Genomic DNA, 17,209 nt, shown 5'->3' on the forward strand with positions numbered 1-17,209 from the left:
TCCTCAAAAGACAACATTATTTGTTAAATTAGAAAAAAAGTATTTTAAGTCATGACACTATTTTGCAACGTTCACAGACTCAATGGAGCAGATTTAATAGATCTAGCTTTCATGATATTTTTCTGTCAAGGCCCAGTTTTGATAATGCAGATGCCAATGAGTTATGAGAGGTTGAGTTTCTCCTCAGACATCAAGCAGTTAGAAGATCTAAAATATTTGTGAAGATGTTCTCACTTCCTGTTATCCTTACCACTAAGTTCAAGTTAAAACACTAACCCAACTATTAACCTTTCAAAAATCAATAGACCCAGAAACATGCTTGAAGTTTTTTTTTCCCTCCCTTACTTCCTCCCAAAAAGAAGCTAACCTTTGAGATAGAATTCTTATTATCCAGATACCAAGCTGTCAGTATCATATGCAACAAAGTATTTGCTTTTTCCTTATGCTAGTCAGGTTTTTTTTAACTTCTCCTGAAGCAACAGAAACACTTCTCCTGCAATTCCACTTAAAGAGAATCCAAGTAAATTTCTGGAAAAAAAAAATCAAAGGTATTAAGTTATTTACTCTAAATTCTCCCCATTAATTTTTTTATGTTTTTTTATAATTTATCCTAATTATAGTAAAAAGAGGCTAATATATTTGATTAAGCAATTTAAGCTTAGTATGAATTTAACTATGCTAAAATGCTGTTCATTCTCTTTAATGATAATGTTAGAATCAGTTGATTGATCTTAACTATATTTGGTCTGCTACTAATAAGGGTCAAGATAGTATTAACAACCAACATTTATTGAATGACTAATATATGTTAGCCGCTAGCCTATGTTAATATATATTATTTTCCAGTAGTATAGACAGAGTTGCCAATATCCCCTAATCTCAACCAACCTGCTCTGTAACATGACAATATATACCATTTATGGAGTGCCATTCTGCCCCCAAGCATGGTACCAGACACTTTACATTCAGTTATCTTGTTTGATTCTCATCACAACCCTGATAGCATAGGTGTAGTGATATTTATGTAATAAATAAGGAAATGGAGGCTTGGAATGAGTAAATAATCTGATAGACTCTCACAGCCAGCAAGTGGCAAAATTGAGATTTGAGACACCCAGTATGTCTGATTTCAAAGCCCATGCCCTTTATACCAAAATTATTCCATCAGACTATTCATTACCTTTAGTTCCTCCCATAACAAAACCTGCCAGAAACAAAACCCCTCATCAGTGCAGATGCAGATACCAAGGGGCTTTAGACTCTGGAAGAACAGAGTTTTATGCATAGAACTTTAAAATCCTTCACAAGTCTAATGAACTATGGTCAAGGAAGTGATTCTGAAGTAAGATTAAAAAGACAGAAGGCAAAATTTCACGGAGGCCAATGTAAATAGAAAAACACATTCTTTTTCACCTCTGGTTACTGACGTGCTCCTGCTATAACCATCCTCCTCCCAGTGTATCTGGTGGAGGTGGCAGCTTCCAGAACCTCCCTATATTGCCTTCTCTTCTCGCTTGTATTGCTGGTGTTAAGCTCCGTGCAGCAGTGTGGGCCCAGGGACAGATCTTAGATAAGTCAATAAGATGGAGGGATTTTTATTTATTTTGATAGTGAACTTTATTAAACATTTTTTCTACAATAGCTACATTTCCACAGGGCTGCTTCCATAAAGTTGTCAATAGGAGCTGGTGTGAAATTAAATTCAACTATATTTACCTTCGGAAGCGTCCTCTAGGGCCTCCTATTAACCATCCAGGGCAGGGGAAATCCAAATGTAGATCTAAAAAGTGCCACTATTGCTTGGTACAAGAAAGATGGATTAAGTAGAAAATAGAGAAATGGTTGTTCCATCTTTGAATGAAAAAAACCTCTTTGTGCCTTTTTATAATGACCATTTAAATAAATTAATGATTTTATGAAAATAACTAATGTTTTAATAAGTTAAAAATGGGTAGCTCTTTGTCAAATGCTCCATTCCTGCCAGATCAATTGTAGTTCAGCAAATGCCACATATAAATTTCTTTTCCAGTTCAGTTTTCAAACACAAGGATCAAAGAACAGATTATCATAAACCTGCAAAGAGCCATCTGATGTATTCACACGGGGGGGGTGGGGGGCGGGGGGGGAGAAGAAAAATCTCCTCTGCGTGATAATAGGGTGGCTCTCCACACAGCCACTGGATTCATTCTCAGCTTTCTAAGCATTCCCCAAATAAACTAGATACCACCTTCTTCCTCTTGCTTTTATTCTACCCAAGGTGGAACTCCAAGTCTAGATCAGAAGTTGTCTAACTATGGAAGTACTATCTGAAGTGTTGGTTCACGATGCTTTAAGGCGGTGAGCATCTGCAGGGTCACCTGAGGTTTTTGTTAGAATGTGGATCACTAGGCTGCATCCTTCAGATGCAGTATATCTGGAATGAAGCCTAGGCATCTGCATTTTAAGTGCCTCCGGTGATCCTCCTGATACTGGTGGTCAAAAGGCCACAATTGAGAAATGCTATTTCCCGACCCTCATTATAAATTCCCATAGTTGAGTAGAAGATGCCAAGACCACTTCCTAGAATATCTCCTTCTAATTGGAAATAGCTTATGCAAGTGAAACTAGACCAAGTAGATAATTTGGATTGAAAAGGAAAAACTGGTACATATGAGAAGTATGAGTTTAATGGGCCAGAGCATAAAACTCTGAATCCAAGAATGCTAAGTATGGAAAATTTCCAGAAGGAGTAATGAGAAGATGATTTAAAAAAGAAAACTGAAAGAAGAAAGCACACATACCATAATAGTTCATGGACTTGGAATTTGATTTTATTATACTCAATACAATTTTAAACTAGAAATAATTTTTGTCATTGTCAGAGCCTGACTTTTGTATAACTTCATACCTTTTCAGCCAAGTTACTTACCACAAGACTTATCAAAGTTCTGTCTCACTGCACATCTTTGTGTCACCAGAACTACCTGTGGGCACCTTCAAAGCCTTCTCGATTCCCCTGAAACCTATTCTTCTCTAAGAATGGATTGAAGGGAAATTAGTGGCAGAGAACTGATAAGCATTTACAGTCAAGAAAGCATTTCTCAACAAAATACTGAGGTTCTAATGCTTTTAGTGGTGTTGAATTTAATATGAACACTTACTTTAAAAGCCTTCCATTGTCACTTATTAATGAAAATGAAATACTGATTATCATATTTAAGCTGTCAAGATGGTAGATTAAACATTTTAAGATGCTAGAGAAGAAATTTTTTATTTGTTACAACCTAAATTTGAAAAATAAACAGTAGACTGAGTCTTTTGGGTTGCAATTTTAAGCCCATTTTGCTTTTGATAAATGTCCTATAATCCTAGGACATTTTTAGCTTTGCCGTGAATGTCTCGTAAGAATACAAGTCATCCAGACCCTTTATGCACTTTAGAGATGAGGTTGGTTTTTAGTTTCACTCCTGAATAGCCAATTCAGCCATTCCAGGGCCCTTTTAATAATTTGGTACTGCATGTGACATCTTACAAAAATCTCTGGCATCTGATTTTAAATAGTAAGTGCTCCAAGACAGCACAGGGCAAGATTGTTACAAGCCCAGAGTTCTTACAATTAAAAAAAAATTAAGGACACTACAGCCTGGAAGTTTGCTCATTTTTTTCCTTTTTCTCTCTATTCCTAGAAATAATGGATGACTGTTCAACCAATTGCAATGGAAATGGAGAGTGTATCTCGGGCCATTGTCATTGTTTTCCAGGATTCCTTGGGCCTGACTGTGCGAGAGGTAATGTTGCTCTGTTATTCCAGTTGGCTTAGGGAAATACATGTTATTTGAGAACTCAGGATCAGTAGCAATAGGAGGAGGAGGAGAAGGGGCAGTAGTAGCGACGACAAGAGCAGCAGTATCCACCCCATCGCCACCACCACCACAACCAAAGTTGAGCACTTACCCTGCCAGACAGTGTTCTAAACACTCTGTTACCTCTTCGGATTCATACTTCCTGCGATAGCCCAGTGAGGTAGAGCTACTGTTATCCCAGTTTATTGGGCAAAGAAGCATCCTCGAAGAGGTGAACTAGTCAGGGTTACCTGACAGGTAGAATTTGTACCTAGTCGTCTGTAACTGCTTATACACACACCCATGTAAACTCAAAGGGACAGGCAGTCTCCGAACCAGTAAGTAGGCTTTAAAATTAAATACTGGCAAGTCAGAAGTTGAACTTGGCAAACTTCACTGTTTTCTAGACTTGCCCATAGTTTAATTCTTAAAAAGCTTTAGGTAAAGTCACACCGTGTTTCCCCATAGGCTTACTGTTATTACCGTAGAGATGCTTTCTGCTCTTTTTTGGTATATTCTCACAGTTCTCAGTCTGCTAATGCTTTAATCTCAGGTTTCCCAAGCACTCAGTTTCTTTAGATTAAATTCTGCTCAGCTGAGAATTCTATAGCACTTGCTGCTTCCCAGGAGCATGACAGATTTTGCAAATATGGGAATTAGGAATAAAGATGATGGCTGGTATTAAAAATTGAATAAGACAAAAGATGCAGGCCCTGCCCTCAAGGAGCCCATAGTTTTAATAGGGAGCCAACAATGACAAAGCAGAGTAAGTATTCTAATAAAGGTCTGCACGCGGTGGCATGGGAGTAAACATCTGTCCAGCATAAATCTATTTAAATGTACGACTTTTTAAAGATAGCATTTTATAATATGAATAACTCCCCTATTTATCAGTTTTTACATTTTTCTGGTTTTCTTTCTCAAAGTAGCATACATCTGTTTGAGGAAGAAAAGCCATTAGAGAAAAAAACCTAGCTTGAAATGATGATAATAATAATAATAATAATAGTTGTTTAAAAGTATGGTGGGATCAAAAGCAAATACTTGGCATAAATTTATATTTTTATCACTTATGCTTACTCCACTCCCATAAAAGGAAAATTCTATTTGTAATCACAAACAAGTACCTATTTAATAAAGGCTAAGACAGAAATAGTACAAATTTTTGCCTGAAATATTATACAAGAATCAACAGAGAATTGCCCCTTTGGAGATTTTAAAAGCATTCTGAGAACACTACAAGTTCATTTGCCAACCTTCAGATTCGTGCCCTGTGCTGTGTGGCGGGAATGGAGAATACGAGAAAGGACACTGTGTCTGCCGAAATGGCTGGAAGGGGCCAGAGTGCGACGTTCCAGAAGAGCAGTGCATTGACCCAACATGCTTCGGTCACGGCACCTGCATCATGGGAGTCTGCATCTGTGTGCCAGGCTACAAAGGAGAAATATGCGAAGAAGGTCAGAGCCCCATTTTCATCTCTTGCTTCAGGCTTTTCTCTCTCTGAACTGTCCAAGTGTCATTGTGTGCTTCTAGTAGAGAGGCAAGTCGTCTTTGCAAGCAGTAAATGTTCAATATGTCTTTAGTACAAGGAGCAGAGGGCTGGAGTCAGGGGAGTTCATGTCTCTTCTGACAGTCTCTAATATTAACACAAGACTCTGTCTGTGACACTCTCAGAGTGGTAAGGGAAAATGGTGCTTCCCCCCTCATTTCTAACACTGTTTTATAACTTGGGAATTTCCATGTTGATGATATTAGGTGTTCATTCATATACTTTCGTTATTACACAGTACATTAGGCTACATCTTACTTTAAAGCACATGATAAAAATAATAATATATGCACATTTGGAACCATTTCGTTGAATGTTTTCCTTGGGAGCGATTTGTAATTACCATTATTATCATTGCTTTATATTATTTATTTTTACATACCTCATGCTGAAACTTGACCTCCGTGCCTAAGGAAGCCAACTTACCATTAATGAGTGTCAAGGCAGTGCCTTTATATTACAATTCACCCCAAAGGAAACTTTATGCACACACGCACAAACATCGTTTGAAATGGCAATAGTTTTCTCATTTAAAGAGACACATTGGAAAATAAGTTTACTAGTAATCAGACCTTTTTCATGCCACATTCCTCAAATAAGACTGATTTCAGAAATAATATTAAACCATTACCATGGGAGATAGTCTCATCACAAATGTTGTTCAGGAAAGAGGCTGCTGAAAATGCACTATAATTGCTTTTTAAAGATGGCTCATTAAGACTATTACACAGCATTCTAAAGGGTTTAATCTCATTCTGCTCCAAGAGTTTAGCTTTCCATCTCCCGCTAGCAATGGTAGACTTTTGGTGTGAAGACTGTATCTGTTCCAGTGCATGGCCCTGGGCCTAGAAAGGGCACCAGAGTACTTCTGGAAATTGTTTTTATGGTGATCCAACCACAATCATTATATTTAAGCTGTAAATTCGGAGGTTATGTGGACATATGCATGTTCACCAAAACGTGCTGTGTCTCACATCTACAGTTGGCCATGAAAATGTTTGACCTAATTAATTTAGAGCCTTCTAATTAAAATTTGGGAGCAGCTGAAAAACGGCTTAGCTTACATTTGCCTTCTAGGGATCACTAAGAAAATCTGTAGAATAACCAAGATAGCAAGGAAGAATGCTCATCATTTTTAACAGTGTGAACTTGTCAAATACAGTAGAAAAGAATGTTTAAGTCAGACGTCACAGACTGGAAACTCACAGGCTGAATTGGGCTTATGGATGCATTTTGTTTTGTTCACACAGTGGTGATGGTGGTAATGTTTTTGTTGTTGTTGTTTTTAATGCAGTCTACTTGCCAAAATTTAAAAATAGAGAAGTGTCCTGTAAAAACCTCTCTTTTGGGTCTCTTGAACAACTGGAAAATCTGATAACCCTGGGGCCATGTTCCTACGTGGTGATGATCACCTGGAACCAAGAAGCAGCACTTTTTATAAACTGGATACTTCTCCCAGGTCACTCCCAACACACTGGCTTCTTCTATCCCGTTCATCTCAATCATGTAGGCTGCCTGCTGGCCCATTCAGCCCTATGACTTCGTACCTCTGATTTAAGCGACTTACATACTCATTGAAAGTGGCCTTTTAATAAAATAAACTATACTGAGTTAAATCTTATTTTACTTGTTAAAGTTGTGTTTTAATATAATAAAATAGCCTCCTTTTAAAACATTATTCCGTACTTTTAGACTTTCCCTCTCACTCCAAATAATGAACGAAATCAAACTAGATGTACCTTTTAGTATTTATTTGCTGATTAGCTCAGGTAGTAAGGCATTGTGCTGATGACCTTGAGATTTAGGGTTAATTATAATGGCAATAGCACTAATTATAATAATGCTTAGTTAGGCTTACCCTGTTCCATGACTGTAGGCCACACCCAAGACAAGAGCAGTCTTGCAAATGAAGGTGGGTTTTTATCCGTCTGTCTCCATGGCTGGAAAAGTTGTTCAAAGCATACATCCTCATTATGGGGAGTTATTTTAGTCTCATCTTATTTGTATTGGGAGAGTAGAATTTTGGAAATCAACCTTGTTGTTTCCCATGGAATGGTCACTCAGTTAAAAACACAAAACTATTTTCCCCAAGGCAAACACAGGGATCTACTCCTAAGAGTTTATACCTTTGTTAGAACATGTCCAAATATTTCCAAACTCACAGAATCAGAGACAAATAGAAGTACATCTGTGATATTCTAAAACATTGAAAACTATGTCACAGCATCCTGATGGAAGGAGAAGGCATAAAAAAAACTTTAATAATTTTTCAAATTAAGTTTACAAATGTTACATTTTCAGTGCTTCCAAGAAATTAGTGAAAGATTATAATAAATTCATAATATTGTATGATTTCACGTAACAGTGGTCAGCTCACTTATACTTAGTAATCTAAGCTTAAAAAAGACATGTACGTTTTAATATTTTATATATTTATAAACATTTTTATATTTGTAGACATATTTTTATATGTAGTATATTTTATATATTTATTTATTTTATATTCTCTGTGTAATTATTATGTATACCTTCTCTAGTCACATCAACTGAAAGCCATTTCTCAGAGCTATGATTCCAATCTCAAAAAAGACAAGGAAGGACTCCCCAAAAATTCTTGGGCTTTTTTGCAAAGCTGAAGAATTCCTATCGAAGGCCCACAGTGGGGCACCCACCCATTTGTGTGGGAGTACTGCACACTGCTCACAGTTTTATACAACAGATGTGTGGTTTCCTTCGTCTTCTAATTTTACAAACTTTATGATACCCTCCCATATTTTTAAGTGTTAATAATCTTCTGGTTTGAATCCAGGCTTTGCATGAGACATTTTATTACCTAATTAAATCAGTATTAAAGACATAGTAGGAAATCAGTGTGCGTATCTCAGTTTCACTATACTAAGGTACACAGGCCACACCTGTTCACTTTTAACCTTTTTCCTCCTTTTTGGTGCCTTCAGAGGACTGCTTAGACCCGATGTGTTCCAGCCATGGCATCTGTGTAAAAGGAGAATGTCACTGTTCTACTGGTTGGGGAGGAGTCAACTGTGAAACCCCACTTCCTATATGTCAAGAGCAGTGCTCAGGACATGGAACTTTTCTTCTGGACACTGGAGTGTGCAGCTGTGATCCCAAGTGGACAGGATCTGACTGCTCAACAGGTACATTGGAGTTACCTCTTTCTCCTGCTTCCTCCACTCCCAAATCCTCACTGGTCTTTGCCTTAAGGGTGGTACTTCTCAAAGTCTGATCTGAATGCCTTCATGGTCATAAGGGGCTTCCAAGTATTTCCTAGGTTAGTATTTGACTGGGTTTTCGTAAGCAACATACTACTGGGCTTGTAATTATATCTTTTGTTGCTGTCAGTCTGGACTTGAACCTCTGCCCTCATTCTGCATTCTCCTGCAGTCATTTCACCCTTTCCCATGTCTCCTAGTGTCGGTTCTCTATAGGTTATTTCAAATCAGTATCCGCCCCCCCCAAACTCAAATAATCCTTCATTTCCAGTCATCTGCTGGGTATTTCCGCTGGGTGTTCCATCACTTAAAAATGGAACTTAGCTCAGGAACTCTATTTATACCTTGCCATATTGCCGCCCAATTACTATTCCCACAACTTGGCTTTCCTTTTCCTATTCCCTACCTTAAAATCAGTGATAGATCTCCACTGTCTAGAGATAAAGTTCAAATATCCTCGCCTGTTATGAAAAGCCCACCAGAAACTATTCCAAAGCCCTGTTTCTAGTCTGTCTTCTACTTCTGCTTCCTGCATAAATCCCTCCTTCTGCAAAAGGACTCATAGGCTCTGCTCACTCCCAGTACATCACACGTTCACACTTTTCTCTATGCCCTTTCCTCAGCATGGAGTGCTGGTACCTTTCCACCTCTGAAAATCCAACCCATCCACCAAGATCAACTACAGTTTTAGCTATTCTATAAAACCCCTCCTGATCACATCAAGAGGATCCTCTGAAATCCTACCATACTCATTGCTAGAGTAAAATCGGCATTGTGATGTAGCCATTTGCATACATGATTTGTTTTTCCACCACCTAAACTAAAAATAATGGGTCATTCTTTATACTTTTTTTCTTATCCTTAGGCCATGTGCTCATTAAATGAGTAGAATTAATAAATAAGAACTCCTACAGAACCTCTGCTTATGAATTTTGTTGAGGATATAAAATGCCATGTGCTAAACAGGAAAGATTAGAAGCTCTGTGAGACTTCTTATACCACTGAATTCGTTTATGAACCAAAAAGTCTGCAGTCTTATGCTGTAAAGAAACAAGAAAATCCCTCTGTTAAGAGCATTAATTCAGTTTAATTTTGTTGCCTCACGTAGAAATAATATGGGAGAGAGGATTGCATTTTACAGTTTCAGAAATGTATAAAATGATAAAGACAATGTAATAATAACTAAAATGTGGACCTTAAAAATTATTCATTTATTTACTGAGCAGATGTATGTGTGCCTGCTATGTGCTTGGCATGGTGCTTGGTGCTGGGGATATTGTGGCAAACAAGATGGATGTGGTTCTTGCAGAAGAGAAGCTTATAGTCTAGTGGAAGAGACACATAGAATAAGCTAGAAGATGGTTAGAGATAGAAGGTAGCTGGGTATTGTGGCTCTAACCTGATTACTGATTTATTTGCTAAATGTTATTGAACCCCTTCCAGCCTTTCATGTGTCAGATATAGTACGTCTAGAGCTTCAAGTTTAAAACAAGAATGTTAACATCTGTATCATTACTAAAGCACACACTCACATAATTATTCTGTAATAGGCACTATTCTAAGTGTTGTACATATATTTTTTAATCTTCATAATAACCCTGTGAGGTAAGTCCTATAATTGTGCCCACTTTACAAATGAGGAACCTGAGGGGCACCCAGGTGGCTCAATCATTAAGTGTCTGCCTTCGGCTCAGGTCATGATCCCAGGGTCCTGGGATCGAGCCCCACATCGGGCTCCCAGCTCAGTGGGAAGACTGCTTCTCCCTCTCTCACTCCCCCTGCTTGTGTTCCTGCTCTCGCTGTGTCTCTCTCTCTGTCAAATAAATAAATAAAATCTTAAAAAAAAATGAGGAAGCGAGACACAGAGAGGTTAAATAACATGTCCAAAGTCAACTGTATAATAGGTATCAGAGTCTAAACTTGGACTAAGGTATTCTGGCTTCATATTCCATACATTTAACCATTGCACTGTACTATCCTCTCCCCTAGTAGCCCATCACCTAATTCACCATATAAAAGAGGTCTTATCATTGGACTATGTGCAGGGTCAGGTGCCGCAGGGCACAAAGAGGGAGCCGTGGGGTATTTCCATGAGAAGAGGCCCTATAGTCAGGCAAGGCTTTGAAGAAGTCAGCACTTGAATCAACATTAGAAAAATGTACATGTTTATCATGTGGAAAAGAGGGGCAAGAACATTCCAGGCAGAAGGAGTAACTTAAAGAAATAGAGATGTGAATTCAAATGACACAATTGAGGATTTGCAAGTCTTTGGGTAGAGCTGCAGCCTAGGAGTCCAGAGGAGACATGGGCAGGAGCTGGAACATGGGGAGTTTTATTTGCACAACATGTTAAGGGATTTGCATTTCCCCTTGACACAATAAGAAGCCACTGAGTGGCTTATAATAAGCTGCATGTTGGATAGACCACTCTGACAGCAACTGAGAGGACTGATTGAGATACATGATGTGGGGACATAAGGGACAAGTGCAGTGTGATTATTAGAGTAGCCCAGAAGTGGAGTGCTGGGGAGGGCCTGGGCTAAAACTGCAGCTGTGAGAATAGTGAGGTGGAGACAGACCAGAGAGCAGTTACCATGGCAGATGAGGGACAGAGAGGAGCCAGGGATAAGTATCCTGGGTGGCTAGGTAAAAGGAAGCACCACCAGCTGAGACCAAAAAAGCCCTGGCAGAAAAACAGGTGTGGGCAGAGACAGGACCTGTTGAGGTCAGTTGTGGATGTGCTGAGTTAGAGGTGTCTGCAGAAGACCCGGGTGGGGATGTCCAGTGAGGGATTGATAGTCAAGAATGGAACTAATGGGAGAATCCTGAACTGGACACAAGTATTTGTGATATAGTTCAGACCTTAGGAATGCACATTATTGTTCAAGAAGATGCAGAAAATGTGAATGAAGAAAGACTCTAGAGAACACCAATATGTAATATCTTTACCATAAGAAGGCTCTTAACATTTAGTCAAAAACTTGCCTCTTTATATATGACTTAAACATTTATTGATTAAATAGTGATTCTGTATCATACCTTTTCTCCCTAAGGCCACTCACATCCATATGTGTCCTTCCTGATGCCTCAGAATTGGACAAAACCTTTGGCAATATACCAGTCACCAGTTGTGCAAATTCAAATATTTGTATTGCCAACAAATCAACATGAAATTCACTGTGCTGAGAGTTTCTCTTTCCCCAGTTCACCCCTTCCACCTAATACACAAAGACATGCACCAATCCTGTCAGCAGAAATCACTCAGAAGGAGAAGAAAGGGCTGATTATTAACATGCCTCTACGCTTGCCCCTCCCCCCTTCCAGATGAACTACCCTAAACCCTACCCCGCTCCTCCCTCACCTCAAATCACCCTTACCCACCCAAACAAATCAAATGATCAGGAAAAGTGGTAGTCCATATAAGATTAGGTGTGGAAGAAAGTGTAGAGATACCTGCTTCAGTGTTTCATAGATGTGGTGGTTTCTAGTCCCTCTGCCTCAGCATCTCTAGAGATTCTAATGCTTGGAGGCACAGAGACATTAAATGGTTTGCCCATAGGTGAAAGCCGAACAATGGTCTAACTTCCTCACTTAATTGTTCATTTGCCAAACATTTATTGGGCCCCTATTATTTCCCTGTCAGCATGTGAGGTGATGAAACATATCCATAGCTGGGGAGACAATTGTGAACAAAGATTTAAAATGTCTCTCACTAAGTGCTCTAAAAGAGAGAGAAATGCAATGCGCAAGGTGTATTTTGCATTACCTGAAGGTCTAAGAAGTGCTTACAAAAGACTTCACAGATCATGAAGGGGCCTGTATACCACACGTAGGAGTTTGGACTTGAGCCTGAGGACAATGGGAAAGCCATTGAAGGGGTTTAAAGAGGTTAATTTGATGACCATGTTTGTATTTTGTTTTATTTTTTTAAAGATTTTATTTATTTATTCGAGAGGGAGAGCGAGAAAGAGAGCATGAGTGGGGGGAGAGGCAGAGGGAGAGGGAGAAGCAGACTCCCCTCTGAGCAGGGAGCTTGATGTGGGGCTCCGTCCCAGGACCCCGAGATCATGACCTGAGCTGAAGGCAGACGCTTAACCGACTGAGTCACCCAGGCGCCCCGACCATGTTTGTATTTTCAAACAATAACTCTGAAGGTAGTTCGGAGAATATATTAAAAAGTGATGAAAACTTGATATAAGGGAATTTAAGCACAGATAGAGGCGAAAGGATGGATATGAGAGAAGCTAGGAAACAGGACTTGGTTACTGGAAACATGTAAGGGGAGGCAGGAATTTTCACTAACTCTGTGATGTCTACAGTGGGAGACTGGATGAATGGTTACACTGCTAACAGAGAAGTGAATTATCTATGAAACAAGTTTTCATCGGGCACCTACTATGTGCCATGTGCTGGGATCTTGGGATCCATCAGTGAGGAGAACAAAGATTCCTGCGCTACTGGGGCTTGCCATCTGGCAGGGTGAGACAAGCAGTAAACGATGAACAGTGGAGGCGCCCTGCTGGCTCAGTCAGAAGAACATGTGACTCTTGATCTCAGGGTTGTGAGTTCGAGCCCCACGTGGGATGGAGAGATTACTTAAATAAACAAGACTAGAAAAAAAACCAACAATGAACGTGGTTCAAGTTTTTGAAACATGAGGAACCTGAGGGCCAGAGAGGTTAAATAACTCATCTAAGACCCAACAGCCTAGCTGGTTGCAAATCTGCAAATAGAAACCAGTTCTGCTGATTTCATTCCATGTCTGGCATTCTTTTCAGCCCTCCATCCTCACCCCTGCCAAAGGAAGAAGGAAGAGTTAGATAAGAGCTGGGACTCCAGGGAATAGATGAGCTTACAGAAAAGGGAAAGTTCAAGGAGATGAAGGGCATCAAATATCAAGTGCACAAATGATACATTTTTGTCCAGAGATCCTGGATGAAAGCCACATTCATCCATTCTGGACCCAATAGAAAAAGAACACTTAGAAGCATCTCTTGCTCAAAGAAGCAAAAGGGTGGATAGGTATGACCTAAAACTCAGCAGCCTCTCACGCAAAAGCCTTCCTAATAAAACTACCAAATTGAAAAATAGGGGAAGGAAATGCCTTCCGAATCTCTAGTGTCACAGTAGGAATAGTCCTTCTGTGATTTTTAAGCTCCATAAAGGTTGTTCCCACAGAGCATATTTAACCATCAAGATGATCTCACTGTGCAGACTTTTAATTGAGTGTGCTCAGTACAGGAAGCAATTTAACATCTGATTCTTATAATGGATCATGTCATTTCAAAGGTGGATATGCTCTTTGCCATTGATCATTTTCTTCCTCTAAGCACATGAAGCTTAGCTGTTAGCATGTTAACTGGGCTGCTCTGATACCAAGAGGACTGCAGTGAACGCTTTACTAATGATTTTCAGTCTGTTTTGCAGGTACATTGAGTGTTGTTAGCAGCACTGAACTGATACTTGATACTTGATACAGGTTTCTCTCACCTGAGGGTCTCATGGTACTTCACAAAGGTTAACTCATTAGTCTTTTAAAAAACCTCAAGAGGAATACATTCGAAGCTTGTTGTAACATGGTTGAGATTTGGGTATACCCCAGGTCAAATCACGCTCCCTTAAAATGGAACTCCTTGCCATGAAATCTCAGTAATACATTTAACCTATGCTAAAGATATTGGCCCTAACCTCTACTATTGTCATTTTAAAATGCACCTACTATATTTCTTTCACAAAATCTGGCTTCTCCTGGTCACATAGTCTTTGAGGGGGAACATAAAAGCAGAGTTCAGAGCTTTGTAATCCTCTCTCCCTGATGAAACTTCCTCTGAACCACCCCATATATTGTTACTCATAGATAAGTGGCTGCAAAATTCATAGAAGGTAAGCATTCACGTAGAGAGGACAACTCTTGCTCTTCTCTACTGTGATCCTCTCTCATTATACTGTATCTTAGAAGTAGATTAATCAGCTAAAGAGAGATGGAACATTCAGCCCTGAGGTATTTCTGAACATTCTATTTGCTATATGGCAGAAACCATATGAGGTACTATCATTGTGTACCCCATCCGAGGGGTACACATCTTCAGGAACTGAAGGTCCCATAAGGCTTTGTTGTAAGGATATTTGTTTTCAGGCTAGCCTATGACATGTGGCCATCTTGTCCATCAGAGAGATGACAGTATATGTGTGTGTGTGTGTGTATTCACAGCTCAATGACCTTGAATGACTCGCTTAACTTCTTGGAGTCTCAGCTGCCTCATTTGTGAAATGGTAGGTTAGCCAAATGGCTCTTGAGGCCCCTTCTAACATTGAGATCTATGATTCTTGATCCTGTATATTGAGCTTTTGACACTGATTATGAATGGTTCATGGATACAGTCCATAAACTCTTAACTCCATATTGTTTATGGTGAGAAAATATTAATTAAATAGTTTTGTTTTCATTATAAAGACATCCATGCTTTGATATATAGACCATGTTGTTTGAGAATTTACCTCTATTTATAGAGGTACACATACACACACACATATGTGTGTATATATATATATATCTTCATTATAACAATGTCTCATTATGTTTTTAAGTGTTGCCTAATGGATGGTGATATGCATCTACTAATAAAACAGATAATTAGAGGAGGAAGTTGTAAGAGGCTCATATAATTATTTTTGCCAGGGAAACTTTCCTTGATTATACAAGTACCATATGCTTTAAAATCATTATTAGTTTTCCCCTTTATTGAAAGTGTCAATAATCAAAAGATTTTCATCTGACTATACATGTCTACCACATACAATGTATCACTTTCTTGCAATTTCCAGGTATTGATCAGATCATTTGAAATGATTAGTGTGTACACTGTATTTTTCCTACAGACATTACAGGAACAGCAGGGTCATAAATGCCATTTGATAAAGAAGCTTTGTTCAAAATGTAATGCACATGCTATGGGCACAACTATGTAGCCATTCATCGTGCCAGTGAAGAGAAAAATCTACTCATATATAAAACAGCTAGACTTTAGCATCTTCAGTAGAAAAGAGATAATTAATGTAACCAGATAGGAGCCTAGCATTACAGGTGCTTTTCCCTATTCGGTTTTGGACACACACCTGAATTTCTTAGGAACAATAGCTAAGCTCTCAGAAGAAATGTTTCTGTTAGTTAGCAAACAACGTTAGCATATCATAATGCTACAAATTCCCTGTACTTAAAGAAAAGCTCAAATGTAGACAGCTAGCCACTGAAACATGATTGGAGGTTTTATAGTGCTTTTTAGCCTCCAAGGACAAAAAGCTTGTGACTAATCCCTATATAGGCTTCATTAACTTGCTATTCAAAGGATGACAATCTCTGATCAAATTTATTTTAAAGTAAATCTTTTTCTATTCTGTAAAAGAATAAAGAATAAACCTTCAGGTGGCTCTGATTTGATTGATTTAATCAAAAAAGAACCCTGCTTGATACAGTGGATACACTATTAACACTACAGTGAGGTCAAAACATTGACTTTAGATTATTGAATCAGTAAGTGAAGTTCATTGGTGGCACTAGAAATACAACCCAAAACCATCCTTAGGAGAATTACAAGTCAAATTAAGTGTGTAAGACTAAATCCACAGGTATATCTTTGGGAGGTAGGTAGGAAGTGGAAAAAATCACACTATTTTCATGATTTCCTAGCAACACGTCCCACTCTGAGATGGTTTTTCACCCCCTAAGCTTTTTTTTTGTCTCAAGTGAAAATAAAATGGAACCCCAAAATATTCTCCTATTCAAAATCCCTTATCTTTATAAAAGAGAATTCGTTTAATGACCATTAGATTGTATATGTATAGTCAGGTGATTCAAAGCACATCAAATATCAAATGTTTTCAAAATACGTCCTTTTACATTTTGTTCTGAGACAATGAAAACCACACCTGTAATGCCAGCATTAGCAGGCAGCCATGCAAAATCCCGTGGAACTTTTGACAATTTGACAAGTTTGAACGGAGAGGTAAATTTGCAACTGCCTCTCTGTAAATCCGAGCTAACTAGCGACTGTTCTAGGACATTAAAGCTTTAAAATTGTTTTTCAAACCGGAGACATATATTTAAATAAGGTGGCAATTGTGAGGCAAGAAAATGTAAGTAAGCATGAGTGTGAGGAGGTGTGCTTATTTACATGGTTAAAGTACAGTTCCTGTTAGGAATTCATTTGTACACATCAATAGCAGCATCTCAAGAAAACAGGGAAATTTTGTATTTCACTTGAAATGCATTCCTCTCATTCACTCAAACTCTTATTCTGAATCCTGGGTTCATTTGCTATTTGGCATTTTTCTCGGTTGTTATTTACCTACATGAAGTGAACACAGACCCAGCAAAGGGTCTATTTAAAAGGTGTATTTGGCCCTAGAGGTGAGATCCTATAGGGAGCTGGGTGCCCACCTGCACAGAGTGATCTGCTGCCTGGCAGTCCTCTGCCAGGGCCAAAGGAGGTGGAAAGGTGTTATAGTGGAGACGGCTGTGAGAGATTAAGGGAAGCCAGAATGCAGTTGTGCAAAACTGGTGGCCAGGACATGAAGAACGGATCAAAATACATCCCAATTCCATATGTC

The 17,209-nt window shown here is 38.9% G+C and overlaps 1 protein-coding gene across 3 annotated transcripts in view; it reads left to right on the top strand.

The window, feature by feature from the left end:
- The window catches only part of TENM1 (teneurin transmembrane protein 1), a 771,573-nt gene that overhangs the window by 516,158 nt on the left and 238,206 nt on the right, over nt 1-17,209 (top strand). For all 3 annotated transcript variants that reach the window (XM_027608817.2, XM_027608819.2, XM_027608818.2), the window contains 3 exons: nt 3,666-3,767; nt 5,084-5,278; nt 8,328-8,528. In XM_027608817.2, coding sequence (XP_027464618.1) covers nt 3,666-3,767; nt 5,084-5,278; nt 8,328-8,528 — 498 coding nt within the window. The remainder of the gene's footprint in view (nt 1-3,665; nt 3,768-5,083; nt 5,279-8,327; nt 8,529-17,209) is intronic.

This window comes from Zalophus californianus, chromosome X, assembly GCF_009762305.2.
Source record: "Zalophus californianus isolate mZalCal1 chromosome X, mZalCal1.pri.v2, whole genome shotgun sequence".
Classification (NCBI taxonomy): Eukaryota; Metazoa; Chordata; class Mammalia; order Carnivora; family Otariidae; genus Zalophus; species Zalophus californianus.